The sequence below is a fragment of the Carettochelys insculpta genome, chromosome 5 (genome assembly GCF_033958435.1).
Source record: "Carettochelys insculpta isolate YL-2023 chromosome 5, ASM3395843v1, whole genome shotgun sequence".
Taxonomy (NCBI): domain Eukaryota; kingdom Metazoa; phylum Chordata; order Testudines; family Carettochelyidae; genus Carettochelys; species Carettochelys insculpta.
In genome coordinates, this window is record NC_134141.1 from 114,689,979 (window position 1) to 114,707,670 (window position 17,692).

Here is a 17,692-nt window from a genome sequence, read left to right on the forward strand (position 1 = left end):
TCTCAAAAATCTGCAACAGCTTTAAACTACACCAAAATCTTTTGTGTTGTACAACTGAGGTTAACTCTTGAGTTATTAGCAAACACAGGCATTGCTTTTAATCATCCATGTATATAGCAATAGCTTACTTGTGGACAACGGCGCATAATTTTTTTCCACTTTTTTTCCACATTCATGTGCACCTGAAATTTCATCAAAATGATGTTGAGAAAAAAAGTCAAACTTTTTTTTTTACCATTTTGTCTTCAGTAATCACCTTTGCATGGCATTCCACTTCACTGTTTAGCTGTTGCTGGCTTTCATGCCAGTTCAGAACACATGATACAGTAAGACTTAAGTTTTGTACTGCACTAGACTTAGCCTTTTAGATCAGCAACAAGTGCATCACTGGCAGTGGCACTATATTCTTTGGTTTTGTGACTAACAATGTGATAATTCAAGTTATTGTTGCCATGACTTGCAGGTGTCTGAGGCATTTAGCCTTCCATTTTCAGTAACAAAATATTCATAAGTCTACATTTAGAGAGGGCTCAGTTTTCTCTCATAATAAAACTATCAAGAGAGAAGAATTAACCACTGATTTATCACTAGATCCATTTATCCTTCCGACAGCAGATGTGGCCTTGATTCATAGAATTAAATTTCCTTTTAGTCATCATGCACTGAATCACAAAATGCAAAGCCACTCCCCTAATGACATCCTCCACATTTATGTATGCAATGCTTATTATAGGATATGAAAAGCTGAGAAATTAAAAAAAAAATCCTGTTAACTCTGGACAATACTGTTAATACTTGAATTATGCAAGGGTTATGTTCCTGCAACCCCCATGTAATTTCAATTTTTGTGCAAGTTGAGGAGATGGGAGCCAGGTTGTAGTCTGGTTCCTGGTTCCCCTGGGTTTGCAGGAGCCAGGAAACTGACCATCCCATCAGGGCTGATCAGTTCCTGGCTCCCAGAGTGGCTGGGAACCAGGGGGCAGCCTGGTTCCCAGCTACCTGTTGCTTAGGTGACCTGGGAAACTGACCAGCCACAATCCCTTCTCAGGTTAACTCCTCAGAAAACTCACCAGGGCTACAGCCTGATTCCTGTATCCCTCTGACTTCCAGAGACATAGGCTTGGGGACTATTTTTGGGCACCCTGATTCTCTGTCCACTGTAGATGGTCTAGAGTGCTAAGCAGTTTGGGCTTCCTGGGCAGCTCTTACATGGCCCAGGTCTTGGGAAGAGGAGGAGTAGGGGGTGATACCTCTGGGAAAGGGAATGTGGGCATGTACCTGCCCACCAGGGGAATTCCAGGGATCTCCCTGCCCCCACCAATTTACACAGAATTTGATTTATGTGAAGGTTGCCCAAGACGCAACCTCTTCATAAACTGAGGGATTACTCTATTTTATTTGGCTGCTATATACACCCAGGAACATGTTATCTCCCTGCAACCAACGGAGATAGGTATCTCACAGAGCTGGAAGGGACCTTGAGAGGTCATCAAGTCCAGTCTCTTGCCCCTCACAGCAGGACCTGTCACCGACCGCGACAGTTTTTTTTTTTTAATTTATTTGCAGAACCCTACCTGGCCCCCTGAAGGGTTGAACTCACAGCCCTGGTTTAGCGGGCTCAAACCATTGGGAAATGGGTTTTACCCACCAAAGCGCATGGACTTAGTGTGGGAGATGTCACGTGACTGCTAGGGGCGGCACCTCCAGTTTGGAAGAGCCCATTCCCCCGACGTCCCAGCAGAACGGCTGGCCAGCGCCTCCCGCAGGACTCTACCTGCCCTAGCAGCTGCCCTGCGGTTGCACAGAGGGGACAAGACATAGTAGCTCTAGCGCATTTCCTCTGGTGTAGCGGGCGCCGACAAGCCCGCTCCGGTACGGTTTAGACACATGATCAAATCTGATCCTTTCCCCATTGGTGCTTGGTCAATGACGTTGTCAGCCACGCCAGAAGGCGGAAGTGAAGAATCGGCTTCCGGGGCGGGGTTAAACAGAGAGGTCGGGTGGCGCCGTTAGTGGTCTGAGGCGGTCGCGGTCGCGGTGGGAAGAGAAGACGGCAGGTGGGTGCGTTATGGGCAGGGATCCCTTGTCCGGCTATCACCCGTTGTCGCTCAGAGCGAGTGGGGCTATTCAAATTATGCCGCCCTGTCTCTCGGCGGGCACCGGCCCTGCTCCGGAGGGCCGGGGGAGGTTAACCTCCTCGGGAGCTGGCGTCACCGTTGCGTCATCATCCTCCGAAAACGGGAGACCCTATTTCCTCCCCCCGCGCCCATTATCACTGACCCACCAACCCCCTCTCCCCTTCCATTGTTTTGTCCCTGGACTGATCCCCGCCTGCTCCCCCGCAGTTCTGGTGCTCTCGACACTCTTCCCGCATGAGGGTGCGTGCCCTCCTGTTTGGTGAAATCCGCGACAGGGTGCGCGTGCGCGGTTGCTCTGTGCCTTAAACCTTGGCAGGACTGTTGGGGTGGCTGGGCTCCCGGAGTTGTGTTCACTAGTTCCCTCGAGCTTCTGGGCCCAAATCCTTTTGGGAATCTGGGTGTCATAAAGTGAAAATAAGGACACGTTTTTGCTCGTTTAAAAATCTTAAATTTGATGGGTCGCTATGGAAGGGCTGCGTGTCATTCAGTAACGGGTGCTTTTCTGTATAATACTTCTCACTTTACAAGTCCAGCTTTGTTTCACAAAATAAACATTAAACTTGTGTGTAAAGATAATGCTGAACTTGAAACTATGTGGCCATTGAAATGCCTTTGGTTGCTAATTCTGGATTTTGCTGGAAGACTTTTGGGGTGAGGCAATGTCTCATAGGACAAATTGTTTGGTGGCACAAGTAAGTGGAAGAGTTGCAATTGATTGATTGATTGATGCTTTAACGAAGTTAAAGTATCCGCACTGTTACACAGATATTGTGGAAAACAAAGAATTCAACTCTGACAAGAATCTCTTCCCTTCTGTTAATCAGCCTTCACTTGATTATTTTTCATGAAATCTTCAATCTTAATCTTTCGCACAGCACCTGAATTTCTTAAATAAATAAAAACATGGAAACTTTCAGGTTATGCAGCATGAAGGGGAAGACCAGAGTGACTAAGTAAAGCTCTTCATTATGTTGACTGTAGGTTTTTTGAAGTCCTTATTTTAAGTTACATACTTTAAATACTGTATGTGGTTTAACTTTACCAAGAGGATGTTCCTACTCCTGTTGAAATTGAGTTTTGCTGTTGTCCTCCAACAAAGCTGAATTTGACAGCACAAAGGCACTTTCACATAGTTTTTGTAAACATTTACCCAAACTTTGGTACTGTACTAACATCAGTTTCTAAATAATTACACAAGTTCTAAATATTTCAATTAAAATAATATTTAGTGAGGACTGATTTTTTTTTTTTTTTTTTTTCCCCTTGAATCATTTGCAACCCCAACACTGAACTATAGAAACAGTTCCATTATTTCTGTTGTCTAAGCTATTGGCAGGATGAAGAGCAAGCAATAGACATTTTTCTGTAAGCTAGAACTTTAAAGTAATTTTTTTTACAAACTTAGGGCACTGGAATGATATTTGTAAGTAAGATTTAAGAATTTTTAAAACTAAGACAATCCTGTGATCTTTTTTCCCCCTCTCCCACGGCTATTTTATTGCCTCTCATCTCAACAGATTCAGTCAGAGGATCAGAAAGAACCATGGTGTGCATTCCTTGTATCGTCATTCCAGTTTTGCTCTGGGTCTATAAGAAATTCCTTGAGCCATATGTATACCCTATAATTTCACCTTTCATTAAGCGTATATGGCCTAAGAAAGCTGTGCAGGGATCACTGGCCCCTGAACAAGGCCAAGGAGACAGTACAGGAACAATGCTGGGGACTTCAGGCACAAACCTAGGCTCATCAGATGATTCTGGAACTTATAAGGTAAGTAATATATTTGATGCATATTAGAGGGAAATAGCCAAAGAAGGAATTCCTAAGGAGAGACCTCTGTAACAGTCCAATATGGGAGTCATGAGGGCATGCTGGGTTTTTTGGCAGGAAGTTCAAATATGACAGTTTGTAAATGTCTAACCAGGTTTTCTCAAACAGGAAGAACAATTACCCAGAATCAACCTCAGAGATCTCTTAGAGAGAACAGAAACATTCTGGAATGGCATGCTCTGTCCCTGATATGTCTAATAGTTCAGAGCTTTTCTGCCTCTGAATTTTCCACTACAAAAATATCAGCAATTAAATCTTAAATGATAGTTCCTATGATGCGTGAAGCAGAAAAGAAGCCAGTTTCCTGTACTGGCTCTGCAGTCCCAGTAAACAAGGGGGTGTTTGCTGACAAACATGTTTCAAGTGTGGTTTTTTCCATTATGGGAATTTTTTTTTAACTATAATTGCACTTTAGTAACTAAAAAAAAATACATTTCTTCCCCCTCTGGCCCTTTAAACAGTAAGGATTGTATATAAGCCTTACCCACCTTCTTTAAATTTCAGCATGACTGTTGGTGCAAATTTCTTAGAACTGACACAGTTGTTCTGAACTTTTCTCTTCATTCTTTCCTCTGCAGCAAAACTCTGGTTCTGAATGTGAAGAATTTTTCCTTTAACAAAATGATTTATTCTGTGGTGAGCTTTCATGGGACAGACCCACTTGATCTGAGGAAGTGAGTCTCTCCCATGAAAGCTTATCACCAAATAAATAATTTTGTTAGTCTTTAAAGTGCTACATTTCTGCTGCTTTGTTTTGTTGGAGTACAGACTAACGTGGCTGCCTCTCTGTTCAGTAGTCTCAGAGGAGTAGCCATGTTAGTCTGTAGCTTCACAAAAACCACACAGTCCTGTAGCACCTTAAAGGCTAACTATTATTAGGTAAGACCCACTTCAGATTTTTAGATTGAAGTAAAGCTGATGCAGTAAACTTTTATATCTGGCAGTCCCAGGACGGGGAGGTTGCTGGGTATTCAAACATTCTTGATACCTAGCGATGCATAACGCTAAAGAAAAATAAGATTAGATATTAAGAAACAAACAATTATATGCAGATTACTATGTATATTTGTATTTAATTTCACTATACTTTACTTACAGAAAACAACTAAAATTTACTGATTAAAATGCCAGTTATTTGAGAGTTCTGGATAAAAGAATGCTGGATATGAAGAGTTTCCTGTAATAGGAATCCAGGGTTTATATAGCAGGGGAATGAGGAGAGGTGTAAAGAAGGGTGTGGTTGAGAGAGAGAGAGATATTAATAGGGACAGTGGAACTTCTTCCATTGGTCCTGTTAATGACAGGTGACCCTCCACACGCACGCACACACCTTTTTCCTCCTTTCTCCTGCCCCCATCCCCAGCTATGTAAACCCTGGATTCTTATTATGTACACCAATCTGAAGAAGTGTGTTCATTGCCTACTAAGTAAATGTGCTTCAGAACTGCTTATTCTTTGGCATTGTTTCATGGTACTATCTCATTTGCAATTTCAGATTGAACGCAATGGGGTTGCAAATGGAATCACTGCAAATGGACCAACGGAAGTTTCTAAGAAGAGTGATTAAAGGAGTTTGTTCATTAAGAACTTCTCTTCTCTGTGCAATGTGAACTGCTGATACTGTTCCAACTTTGAGATTTGGTCACCTTTTTACCTGAAAGGAAGCATTAGTTGTTTTATACAGAGGTTTCCTCTGCCACTGAAATGGACGAAGCACCTTTCTATTTAATATGCTTGAGAAGTTATTTTAAACTATACTTATTACTTTTCTTCACTGAAAATCTCTGCTTCTTTGATGCAGGTCAAGTGATGTGGTTCGATTATCCTAGACTAATTTATTTTTATCAATAAATAAAGCTTTATATTCTAAACGTGTCAAATTCTTATAGTTGCCTTTTAATGGATCTAAAGTCCATGTATTTTACAGTAGATCCTGAAACTCCAATTTCATTTCAGCTCGCACAACAATACTGGAAAAGGTTGAGGTTTCATCCACTATAGCCTGATGGAGTAATGTGTTAAGAGTAAAAGACTGGCTAGCTCCTAACAGCTATAACTCTCCTCATACCTGCTAAAGATGTTATGGATTGCATTGAGGATGTCAGCACGTGTCTTGGCAGTTGTATAAAAAAAAAATCTATAAAAAGAGAGCTTCACTTGGTAACCAATAAGCTAAAATAGTGCAATATTTACCTGATTAATTAGTTGATTGGAAGCAGAAAAAAAGCACAATGGAATGGCAGGAATATAGTAATTGTCTCATGCTGTGTTATGTGGAAGCCTCTGTAGTTATGATTGTACATGTCAGAATTGTAGAATTTAGAATGAGTCCACAAAAAATCCGTTTAACTTGCTTGTGTAATTTGTAACTATAACAAATGGGAATCTTATTAAAACATTTTGTTATGGAAATGTTTATAGTTCTATTTTCTAAAAACTTAATTTTAAGTCTCAGAGCTCAGGGAACTATTATGTAGATGGAAACAATCTGTGTGCTTATACCTCTGAGTTGCTTGCTTTTGTTTGTGGATTACTTCCTGACTTCTCCTGGACCAGGTCTGTCTGTCTTGTTCTCTGACAGTCAGGGGCATGGGAAGAAGAAGGAGCATGGCTCATGGTATGCATGGCTGCTACCTCCTCACCCTCCTGAAATGTCATTCTTGATAATAAACAATGGTGATATCACTGCAGGGATTTACTACAGACCATTTAACCAGGAAGAAGAGAGAGAGCAGGCTTATTTTAAACAAGTGACAAAATCATCAGAACGTGGTGGTGATGCAGGACTTTATCCACCTAGATGTGTTGGACAAATAACGCAGCAGGACACAGATTACCCAACAAGTTCTTGGAATGTAGGGGAAACCACTTTTTTGATTTCACAAGGTGCTGGTGAATGCTAGTAAAGGGGCTGTTTCTAGATTTGATTTTCACAAATAGGAAATTTGGCAGGCAGCTTTGGGGAAACTGGTCACAAAATAATTATTTTAAGGAAAGGTAGGAGGGAAACAGCACAATGAAGATGGATTTCAAAAAGGCAGACTTGGGCAAACTCAAGGAGCTGGTAGGTAGATGACATGGAAAGCAAGTGTACAGGGAAAAAGTTCAAGGCGGTTGGCAGTTTTTCAAGGAGACATTAAGGGCATTGGAAAGATAGGATGTGTGGCAAGAAACCACACTGGTTTAACCAGCAGATGTTCTCTGAGAGTAACAGCACCTGTCCATCTCTCTCTGCCCAAGGAATGTCTGCAGACTACCTCAAACACATTTCCTAGGGAGTACCTGTTCTTTCCCAGACACTTTTGGGTTCCTGGACTTTTTAGGTCTTGCCTATTCCAGGCAAGCTGAGCCTCATTTCCCTCTATTGTGGCACAGGTGGGCTGTGGAGTTTTATAGTATATGGGGGAGGGTTCAGAAAGAGAGAGGTTGAGAGTGCCTGATTTGGTAGGCCCAAGAATTACTATTGTTTTTGGAGAAAACATAAAATTGGGCCTATGACCACTTGAGATCAGTAAGATCCTACACTACTTTTTACATCAGTTTCAATTAAGTCTGATGTCTTATTTAATATTAATTATATTTTACCTACTTAAATTCCTCTGAGGAATCCAGAGGATACATGTTTTTCTGTCCATCCTAAAATGTTATGCACTGTTAAACAGCTGCCATGTTCCACCCCCGAGGTAACTGCATTTCTCAGTTAATGAAGCAATCCTCTGTTATACTTCGAGTGTTTGAGAGTCTTTTAAATGGCAGGTGGTAAGTGAATTAAACTTATCAGCATAGATCTTATTTGCAATCTCATTCTACTGTTGGGAGTATTTATTGCATGGAAAAATGGTTTGGCTGCCCTCCTGTCAACATTGATATTGCTGTTTCTTGATGATGATAAACTGAGGGGAGAGCTCTCTCCCACTGGCAAAGAGCAGGTGCATAAGAGACCTCACAGCAGTGCTGCTCTGAGGTCTGTAATGTAGACACAGCTTTAGCCTTGGTGCCTCAGCTCCCTATCTGTAAAAAATCAGGGTAACACTTTTCTACCTCCCAGGGCTGTTATGAGTATAGATTATGAAGTGTTCTGGTAATTTGGGGGATGGAGGCTGACTGACTACCTTAGAGAGGAGTCTTTCCTAAAGCATCAGTTCCTGGAGTCCTATGGTAAATGAGAATATAGGCATTTTGTTTTACGAAGTTTGCAGTAAACGTCTCATGCTTGTGAAGGAAAAATAGGAAAATGTAGATTCTAAGGCCAGAAGTGACGCATGCAATCATCTAGTTTAACCTCTCATATAACTCAGGTAATACAACTGAAGTAATTCCTGTTTTGAAATAGAACATATCTTTTAGAATAATGCCCAATCTTGGCTTTAAAATAGCCAGCAATAGAGAATCCACCACAATCTTTAATAGCATTCTCTGCTAAGAAGTCTGATGTGAATGCTAACAGCTTCAAAAACCAGAATGCAAACAAAAGTCAAAAGTATATTGTAATCTAATTAACCCAACCTCTTGATTTTTTTTTTAAGTGCATGTCTTACATTTTTTAGCACAGGTTGTTAATAGTGCCTCTTGTTGGGTTTTATACCAGGCCTCTCTGGATCACTTCTGAAGCCTTATGTATTTTGAGTATGAACTGCAAGTTGAAAATTCAAGCTTGAGCTAGTCTCTTGTCTTAAGCTAGACCCTCTGCCTTAAAACCCTTTGATCAAGCTTTAAAGCATCTTATATTAAAGGTTAATTATGCTCCACCCCACAGATAAGCTGTAAGGCACTTTTGGTCAACACAGTTGGTAGCTAGCAATATGGAGCACAGGGTAAGGAAACTCAGCCACCTAGTGTAGTAGGCACCTTAAAGGCTGAGGTTTATTTGGGCATGGGTTTTTGCCCATAAAAGTTTATGCCCAAATAAATCTGTTAGTCTTTAGAGTACCCCAAGATGACTCTGTGTTTTTTTCAAATACAGACTTGCAACCAGTGCTGGGGTTGCAGGGGGTCACTGGCCAAATGCCCCCTGTGCTTGGTCCTCATCTGCCTCTTCCAGTGGAAGCACTGTGCCACTGGTGGTGAGTGCAGGGGCAGTCCTCCACTCCAGTCACGCAGCTTTTGAGCCACACCACTGTGTGGGAGGGGTGGGACTGTCCCCAAACTGCAGGAAAGAGGTGTGGTGCTCACTGGGAAGGTGGAGGGCAGCCATCTGTGGGGAAGGAACAAGTTCTGAGCTATCTAGAAAAAGTAGATGTACACAAATCCATGGGTCTGGATGTAATGCACCCGAGGGTACTGAGGGAATTGGCAGAGGTCATTGCTGAATCTTTGGCCATTATCTTTGAAGACTCTTGGAGATTGGGGGGAAAGAGGGACAATCCAGGGAACTATAGGCCAGTCAGCCTTACTTCAGTACCAGGGAAAATAATGGAGAGGATCCTTAAGGAATTTATGTTGGAGCACTTGGAAGAGGGGAAAGTGATCAAAAGTAGCCAACATGGATTCACCAGGGGCAAGTCCTGCCTGATCAATCTGATTACCTTCTATGATGAAGTAACAGGTTCTGTGTACATGGGGAAGTCATCGGATGTGATATACCTGGACTTCAGCAAAGCTTTTGATATGGTCTCCCGCAACATTCTTGTCCATAAGTTAAGGAAATATGGATTGGATCCTTGGACTATATGAAATGGACAGAAAGCTGGCTTGACGGTTGGGCGCAACTGGTAGTGGTCAATGGCTCCATAGGTGGATGGCGGTTGGTTTCAAGTGGAGTGCCACAAGGCTCGGTTCTGAGGCTGGTGTTGTTCAACCTCTTTATTAATGACCTGGATGAGAGACTGGATTGCACCCTCAGCAAGTTTGCGGATGACACCAAGCTAGGGGAAGAGGTAGGTACGTTGGAGGGTAGAGAGAGAATCCAGAGTGACCTGGATAAATTGGAGGATTGGGCCAAAAGAAATCTGATGCGGTTCAACAAGGAGAAGTGTAGAGTCCTGCACCTGCAGCGGAAGAATCCCAAGTATTGTTATAGAGTGGGGACCGACTGGCTCAGCAGCAGTATGATGGAGAGGGACCTAGGACTTATGGTGGATGAAAGGCTGGATATGAGTAAACAGTGTGCCCTTGTAGCCAGCAAGGCTAACGGCATACTAGGGTGCATTAGGAAGAGCATTTCAAGCAGATTAGAGAAGTAATTATTCCTCTTTATTCAGCATTGGTGTGGCCACATCTTGAATATTGAGTCCAGTTTTGGGCTCCCCAGTATAAAAAGATGTGGATTTGCTGGAGCAGGTTCAGCAGAGGGCAACAAAAATGATTAAGGGGCTGGTGCACAAGACCTATGAGGACAGGCTGAGGGATTTGGGCTTGTTTAGTTTATAGAAGAGAAGACTGAGGGGTGATTTAATAGCAGCCTTCAACTTCCTGAAGGAGAGCTCTAAAGAGGAGGGTGAGAAACTGTTCTCAGTGGTGTCAGATGGCAGAACAAGTAGTAATGGTCTGAAGTTGAAGAGAGGTGTAGGTTAGATACTAGAAAAAACGCCTTTTAAGCAGGAGGGTGGTGAGGCATTGGAACGCGTTGCCGAGATAGGTGGTGGATTCTCCATTCCTTGAGGTTTCTAAGTCCTGGCTTGACAAGGTCCTGGCTGGGATGACTTAGTTGGGGTTGATCCTGCATGAAGCAGGGGGCTGGACTAGATGACCTCCTGAGGTCCTTTCCAGCCCTGTGATTCTGAGTGTGGGGTGATGCAGAGGTGCCTGTGCCCTGTGTAGCCCCATGTGTCACCTATGCCCTCTGAGACTAGCTCAGTAGTGAAAGGAGCTCAGGTCATGCTCATGGGGCAAGGACAGTCCTGTTTCCCCACTGCAAGGGGGAGATACCTGAGCCACGTCCCCCTCTTGCCCGCCAGTGAGGGATAATTTCCCTCCCTTATGTGTACTGCCTGGGGCAGGCCCTCCCTTAGGGGCCCAGGCACAGGCACAATGCGTATTTCGGCCCCTTTTCCCCCCGCGTCGGGGCATACCACTTGGGCGACACCCACTTTCGTGGGCACGCTCCGCGGCCTTTGGCTCAGGCTGCGTCTTGCGCGCTCACGCAGCGTCCAGCAAAGAACTACATTTCCCAGCACGCTCCTCCTCGCTTGTCGTTGGCCGTGGCGGACGCAGCACAGGGAGGGGAAACTGCGGCGACGGCTACGGCGACGTGGAAAGATGGTGGCGGCCTGATCTTGGTGGCGCCGAGGGGTGTGTGGGTTGCCCGGAGAGTGAGGCAGCCTGTCAGTTGCGCCGGGCGGGGAGCCACAGCCGCTCCCCCTCACCCGCTCCCCCGGGAGCAGAAGCTAGGCGAGTCTCCGCCCCCTCTCTTCCCTCAGGTGCGGGGCTGAGCATCTCCGGGAGAGGGGGCGGTGGGGGCCGCTGGTAGCCGGGAGAAGGCGGTGTGGAAGAGGAGGGGGGTTGGGGTAGTGGCGGGGTAAGGAGGGGCACTGCAGAGGCTCCAGGCTGGAAGCGGCTCCTCTCCTGCAGGCGTCCGGCCGCTGGGGTAGGGGCCGGGCCGGGCCGGGCCGGCATTTTGGGGGTGTTGGTGCCTTCTGGGGAGGGAGTGACTTGTGACTTGGTAGGGTTTGGAATTGGGAGTGTGGGAGAGATTTAGAGGGCTGTTGTGGCGGGCAAGGTCCTAACTCGATAGGCCCAGAGCCCATTTGAACAAGGGGAGAGTTCCAAAAAAGTGTGTCGAAATGGCACTGAAATGCGGAAAAATCCTTCATTGTGAGCAGGTGAGTCTCTTAAAGAGTCTGAAAGACTAAATCATAGCGGAGGATCCTTGCTGTCTGCGTAGCAGGTCTACCAAGGGAGGACTGACTACAGTTGGATTTCAGTATAGTTCAGGAAATGTTTGCTGTGGCTTGGCTGGTCTTGACATCTGTACTTTGTTCCATTTACAACATTTTAGTTTATTTTATGTAAACACAAGTGAAAAGAGTAAGGTTAGATTCAAAACAGTTTATCATAAGGTAACATCCCCTCCCACCTCCTGCCTGGTCACCATAATATCTCTGTACCTTGCAATTTTAATGCATTTATACTTGATGGATTTTTTTTTTTTAAAAAAAGAGATACATGTCTCAGAGCTGGAGGGGACCTCAGGAGGTCATCAAGTCCACTCTACTGCCTTCTTGGCAGGGGCAAGCACCAGCCATGACAGATTTCCTCCCCCACCATATGTTTGTTTGCAGCAGACCTCTAATGGTCCCCTGAAGGATTGAACTCACATCACTGGGTTTAGCAGGTCCATGATCAAACCACTGAGCTATTCATCTCCCTATAGGTAGGGAAGGGGTATTATTCCTGCTTTATAGATGAAGGATTTGAGTGACAGAGGCCTAAGGACACACACAGAGAGTGTATGGGAGAGCAGGGAAATGAGCTCTGGTTTCTTCATTTCCAGATGAGCTCTGTAACCACTGGACAATCCTTTCCCTTTCTTCTCATTTCTGTTTGGTTTTTCCAAGTTTCACGGGAGAGGATGAAGGAATTCTTGCTTGGATTTAGTATCTTGCACGTGGGAGTTTGGCACACATGCTAGTGGTCTCATTTAATGGAACCATCAGAAACATGTTTTCACAGTATCCACTATTAACTTGTTGTTGCACATATCCAGTGACTTGCTTTGGAGTGCAAGTACAGACAATGCTGCAGTAACTCTCAGCACTATCTCTGTGGAGAGTTCCCAGTGATAAAATGCTTATACTTTTCATTGTAGTTCACTTTCCCTTCCTTCTTTAAAAGGATTGGGCTTACTAGCTGCATTTGTAATGAAATTTAGCTGCCAAAATTGGGACGACCCTGAATTTCAGTGCATCGTTAAAGTCATCCTGTAATCATCTCTGTCTGTAGCACTTTTTGCCTTCGTGGTTGTGAAACTAGGGTTCTGTGCTGTTAGTATCTGTTGCTTGTAGCAGTTTATCGTGAGATTAATAACTAAGGAATTTCTCCAGTGTTGTCTTGTTGGAATCCTAAAGGATTCTCATCAGTGCTTCAGGTTTCAACTACAGTGTTTTTGTATGCAAAGTCTAGAACAGGCTATTAGAGAGTTGTCTGTGTGTGTGTTTTCTGTGTTCCTTTTCAGAGTGCTTATTAATTACGCCTCAGTTGCAATGAAGTAGTTTACGATTTTTGCTCTTTGTCTTTCTGCAGTTAATAAAGCAGAGGACACTTACCTTGCTCAGGAAATAAAATATTCCATTGTTACAATGAAACAAAACTGGTTATGGTCATTGACCTTTCCTAGTCACTTTCACTTTCTAGTTTCCTTCCCTACTTTCCTCTCTAGCATGTTGTTGGGTTCACAGTTAGGTTGAGAAATATTTTTTTTTAAATATTTTAATTAAAACTAACTAAGACATGTTCATACAAAGATTTATATCTTAAGTTGTAAGTCAAGTACAGTCTTTTTATTTGCATCTCTCTAGTACCTGGTCCTGATTCTGTAGTCTAAATTTAGAGTATACCCAGCTAATTTTTTTCACTGCATATAATATGGGGGGGCAGGGGGTAATATGTTAGTTCAAGGCAGGGTCAGTAATCACTTTAGGTGTTTGTAGGAATACATTTCACAAATCTAGGGAAATATTTAACACATTTAAAAACCCTCCTTATGTGATTTAGACCCTTAGGAATTAAAAACATTCTTTTCATCCCAGCCTTTTAGTTGGCTAGAGGGTAATGAATGGAGTGTGCTATATTTTTTTTGTTGCCCTTAACAGCTGTGTGAGTTGCTTCCACTAGTTGTAGAGTGCAATGTCTTAGCCTGTATGTTTAAACCTAGGGTGACCAACATGTGGCCCATGGGCCAGAATCCAGCCCAATGAGCCTTTTTATCCATCCCGGGGAACCAGCAGCAGCATCATTTTGAAAGCCTGCTGTGGGGTGAGTGGTAGGTAACCTTTGGATCTGGAGCCACATATGGCTCTCAAATGAGCCATTTGCATCCTGGATGCTCCTGCTGACTCCTTTGTTTCCTTGCCCTGCCGCACTGAAATAACTGAACACAGTTTAATTGGTTTAGCAGCCAGCTATATAAAACCTGACCATGGGGTGGGGTAGGAGGGGGAGAGATTGGAAAAATTGGATTTGTTTAATCTAGCAGAGAGAAGACTGAGAGGGGACGTAACAGTTTTCAAGTACATAAAGGTTGTTACAAAGAGGAATAAGGAAAACAAAAGTTCTTAACTTCTGAGGATATGACAAAAAGCAATGAGCTTAAATTGCAGCAAAGGAGGTTTAGATGGGTCATTAGGAAAAATTTCCTAACTATCAGGGTGGTTAAGCACTGGAATAAATAAATCACCTAGGGAAGTTTTGGAGTCTCCATCATTGGAGATTTTTAAGAATATGTCAGGAATGGTCTAGATCAGTGTTTCTCATGAGTGTGTGTCCTTTTTGGGCCCCATAAGCAGGTATCAGGGGCCAGCATTAAATTTGTTGGGACCTCAAGGTAGAAAGGTGAAGCCCCACTGCATGGGTCTGGAGCCTTGAGTCCTGCCACCTGGGGCTGAAGCCTGAGCAAAGCAGCTTTATGGGAGCCCTTGTGACATGGGGTCCTGGGCTATTGCCCTGTTTCCTACCCCAGAATACTGGTTTGGCTTTTATATGCAAAAAACCAATTGTGGCACAGGTGGACTATAGAGGAGGGTGAGGATGAGGGGAGGCTCAGTAAGGAAAAGGTTGAGAAGCCTTAGTCTTGCCATGAGGGCAGGGAACTAGGCTAGATGACCTCTAAAGGTACCTTTCAGTTACATGATTCTATCGGATTTTTTTTCTCTGATGGTTTTTCTTCTCATTTGGGATGCTTAGTTGTTCAGGGTTACAGCAGAAGTCATTCCTGATTTTTTTTTTCCCTTAATTTTCTGAGATTGGATGCGTTTCTAAAAGATTTTCATTGTAACAACCAAAAGTAACAGGTTTGATTCCTGAATCAGTGATATTTGATGGCCTGTGTTGTGCAAGAAGTCCTTATGTTTGGTCCTAATGTTCCCTACATGCCTTTAATCCATGACATTTTTAAAATGATTGAGAGGATTAATTTGCAAATATGCAATAGCCCCCAAAATCCTAATGCTTAAAAATGCTTCTTTTGAGATGGAGACTTCATTTGAGTGTCTTAATTTAGTAAACTTGTTATCATCTTGATATACTCATTTCAATATAAGACTGTAAAGGAAGTTGCCAAAAGTAATCTGCATAAGCAATATTTATTTTGTAAGTTTCACAACATGCTGGAAACAAGGTTGTGGTTTTTAATTCCTGGTGAGCAAAGGTTCTTTTTCAAGAGGTGAAAAAATTGTAATATAAATATGTAACACAATGTATGCATTATTAAAAATAAGCTTGTGTAGAAACAAAACAAACCCTGCCTCTTACAGGTACACTTCACACACTACTCTTCTATTGTGGAGAAGATGAAAGAGAACCAACTGCACGTGATGGTCGTTTATTATGTCTGTGCATTCCTAGGAGATGCTCAGATACTACTGTAAAGAGGGCGGTCTAAAAAACTAAAGACTACACCTTCCATTTGGTTTCAAACTGTACTATTTGTTTAGTCGTGTAGACTGCTTTAAGGATACGTTTCCAATCCAAACACGAGTCCCCCTTTTTCTTTGTTGATATTCCACAACACAGTTTTTCAAGGCAGAACTACAAAGGACTTTCCTAATTCACAAGACCTGGTGGCATCACATGCTTGAATTTCTAAACTTCTTTCCTGCCTCTGTGGAAACAGCAGGGGAGGCAGGCAGTTTTTCCATTTCCATTTACTTCACTGGCTTTTGTAGCCAGCCTTATAGTTGCTGAGTATAAAATTTTATATGCAGTGTAGTTGTAACCATTTTGATCCCACTATATTAGATGGGGGTGGTGGTGGTGAGATATCTCTCATGTGTGGCTTGAAAGCTTGTCTCTGTCACCAGCAGAAGATATTCTAAAAAGATGTTGCCTCATCCACCTTGTCTATCTGTTATTGCAGTTGAACAATTTGACCAGAACCCTTCCCCTGTAAGCCACTGGTTTTAATCATGCCCAGTTCAAAAGTGCAGGACTGGTAGTTGTTTTGAAATAAGTTAGTTATCAGTTCTTAGTAGACATGCATGTCCTCCACCCCGATGACTGGAATTGGTAGATTCAGCAGCAGATGGGGTTGGTAAGGTATGGATAGGAAACCTTATTCTTAATGACCAGGTCCTTCCAGTTCAGGTTTGAAGCATAGAAGTATGCAGTGTGTGGAGAGAGAGCCTAGCAGAGAGGCACTCTGCTGTACTAAATTTACAGATAAACTTTTGATTTGGAATTTAGATTTTTTTCTCAATATTCTGTGCATCCACATCTGTCACCACATTTCTTTTAAGCAGTTTTCATATAGCATACTTCATAATGTTATTGTCATCTTCTACCACTCTGCTTGTGCCCTAAGAAGATATTTTTAATATTTTCTTTTTTCTGGATGTCACATTCATTTTCATTTTTCTGATTGAGGACTTCAAACACTTCTTAAACAGTATATAACTGTCAATATGACAAGTGAAGATGAATGTACAGTATGTTCCTAAGATTGAGGAAATCGCTCAAGTCACAATGGTAGCTTAATCTGTTACTTTGTCTCCTCTTTTACAGAAATCTTGACTTACAGTTCAGCAAATTTAAGATTAAACCAACTATAATAGGAGAATACTTGTCTAAATAAATTACCGAACAGAGATGCTGCCAATGCACGTTGGCTTTATCTACACTACCAAGTTTTTGCCCAAAACTGCCTTTTGGTGACAAAGCAGAGAGAGTGTAAATGCTGCAATGGGACTTCTGGCAGCTGAGGGAACAGTGGAAGAACTCTCAGGGAATCCCAAGATGCTCAGTGATCAGCTCTGCCTTCCCACAACACTGCTCTGTGGAATACATACTCCTTGTGCATTGCTCACGCTATTGATGAGTGCTCCCAGTGTGGGCGTGATTTGTTATCAGTGGGGGGGAGCATGAACACCCATTGGTGATTTTTGTTTTATCGAATTTTGGGTGTTTATGTAAGTTTTGTCAACAAAACTCGATAATGTAGACAAGGCAGTTGTTCAGGTTTGATCTCCCCTGACTGTTTTTATTGCTCAAAATGTCCTGTGCAAGTGAGATGTTGAAAAAATTGCTCTTCTCTAGTGAGCAAGTTGCATGTGAGCTAAACCACCCCATCTTGAATAATTAAATTTCCATTAAAAACCATACACACAGATGGAAGTGAATGTGAAATTAATGATGTTTCTTCTTGAGTCTGCATAGATCTTACCAGTTTCTTAGCTGCAGCACAACTTTCCCACTGCAGTGCTCTCTTCTGTTTCAGTTTCATTCCCCACTATGAAACTGTCAAGATTGGTCCTTTTCACTGTTGCTATATAGGATCCCACACACAGCAATGGAAATAGCAAGGTTTCATGTCAATGTCACTTTGCTGCTGCTTGGCTCAGCTACCAGCAGTGGGAGAGATGAGCCTGCTTAGAGCAATTTATTGCTGAGGAGGGTGCAAAAACTGGAGGCTGGTGGTGGACACATCCAGTAGTTTTCTGTTCTTTCCTCATCCTAGTTGTTTTTCAGGACTCAGTTAATCTGTCCTGTCTATAGGGAATTTATCTGACTAATGCTGAGGAAGAAATAAATATAAAAAGAGTATATCAGCTCACCTAATTTTGTTGAGAGGTGG

At 42.9% G+C, this 17,692-nt stretch overlaps 2 protein-coding genes across 6 annotated transcripts in view; both read left to right on the forward strand.

The window, feature by feature from the left end:
* The first annotated feature begins 1,965 nt into the window (after positions 1 to 1,965).
* Positions 1,966 to 6,381, forward strand: C5H18orf32 (chromosome 5 C18orf32 homolog). Of its 2 annotated transcripts, none has more exons than XM_074994352.1 (3): positions 1,966 to 2,057; positions 3,656 to 3,909; positions 5,465 to 6,381. In XM_074994352.1, exons 2-3 carry the CDS (start codon positions 3,682 to 3,684, stop codon positions 5,534 to 5,536), a joined length of 300 nt encoding a protein of 99 aa, XP_074850453.1. In that variant the 5' UTR covers positions 1,966 to 2,057; positions 3,656 to 3,681; the 3' UTR covers positions 5,537 to 6,381. The 2 variants fall into 2 exon arrangements, with proteins under 2 accessions (XP_074850453.1, XP_074850454.1); XM_074994353.1 differs by having other exon boundaries at positions 1,983 to 2,061.
* Positions 6,382 to 11,157: 4,776 nt separating this feature from the next.
* Positions 11,158 to 17,692, forward strand: part of DYM (dymeclin) — a 416,064-nt gene continuing 409,529 nt past the window's right edge. For all 4 annotated transcript variants that reach the window (XM_074995795.1, XM_074995794.1, XM_074995797.1 and 1 more), the window contains exon 1: positions 11,158 to 11,327. The gene's annotated coding sequence lies outside the window, so the exon portion shown is untranslated. The remainder of the gene's footprint in view (positions 11,328 to 17,692) is intronic.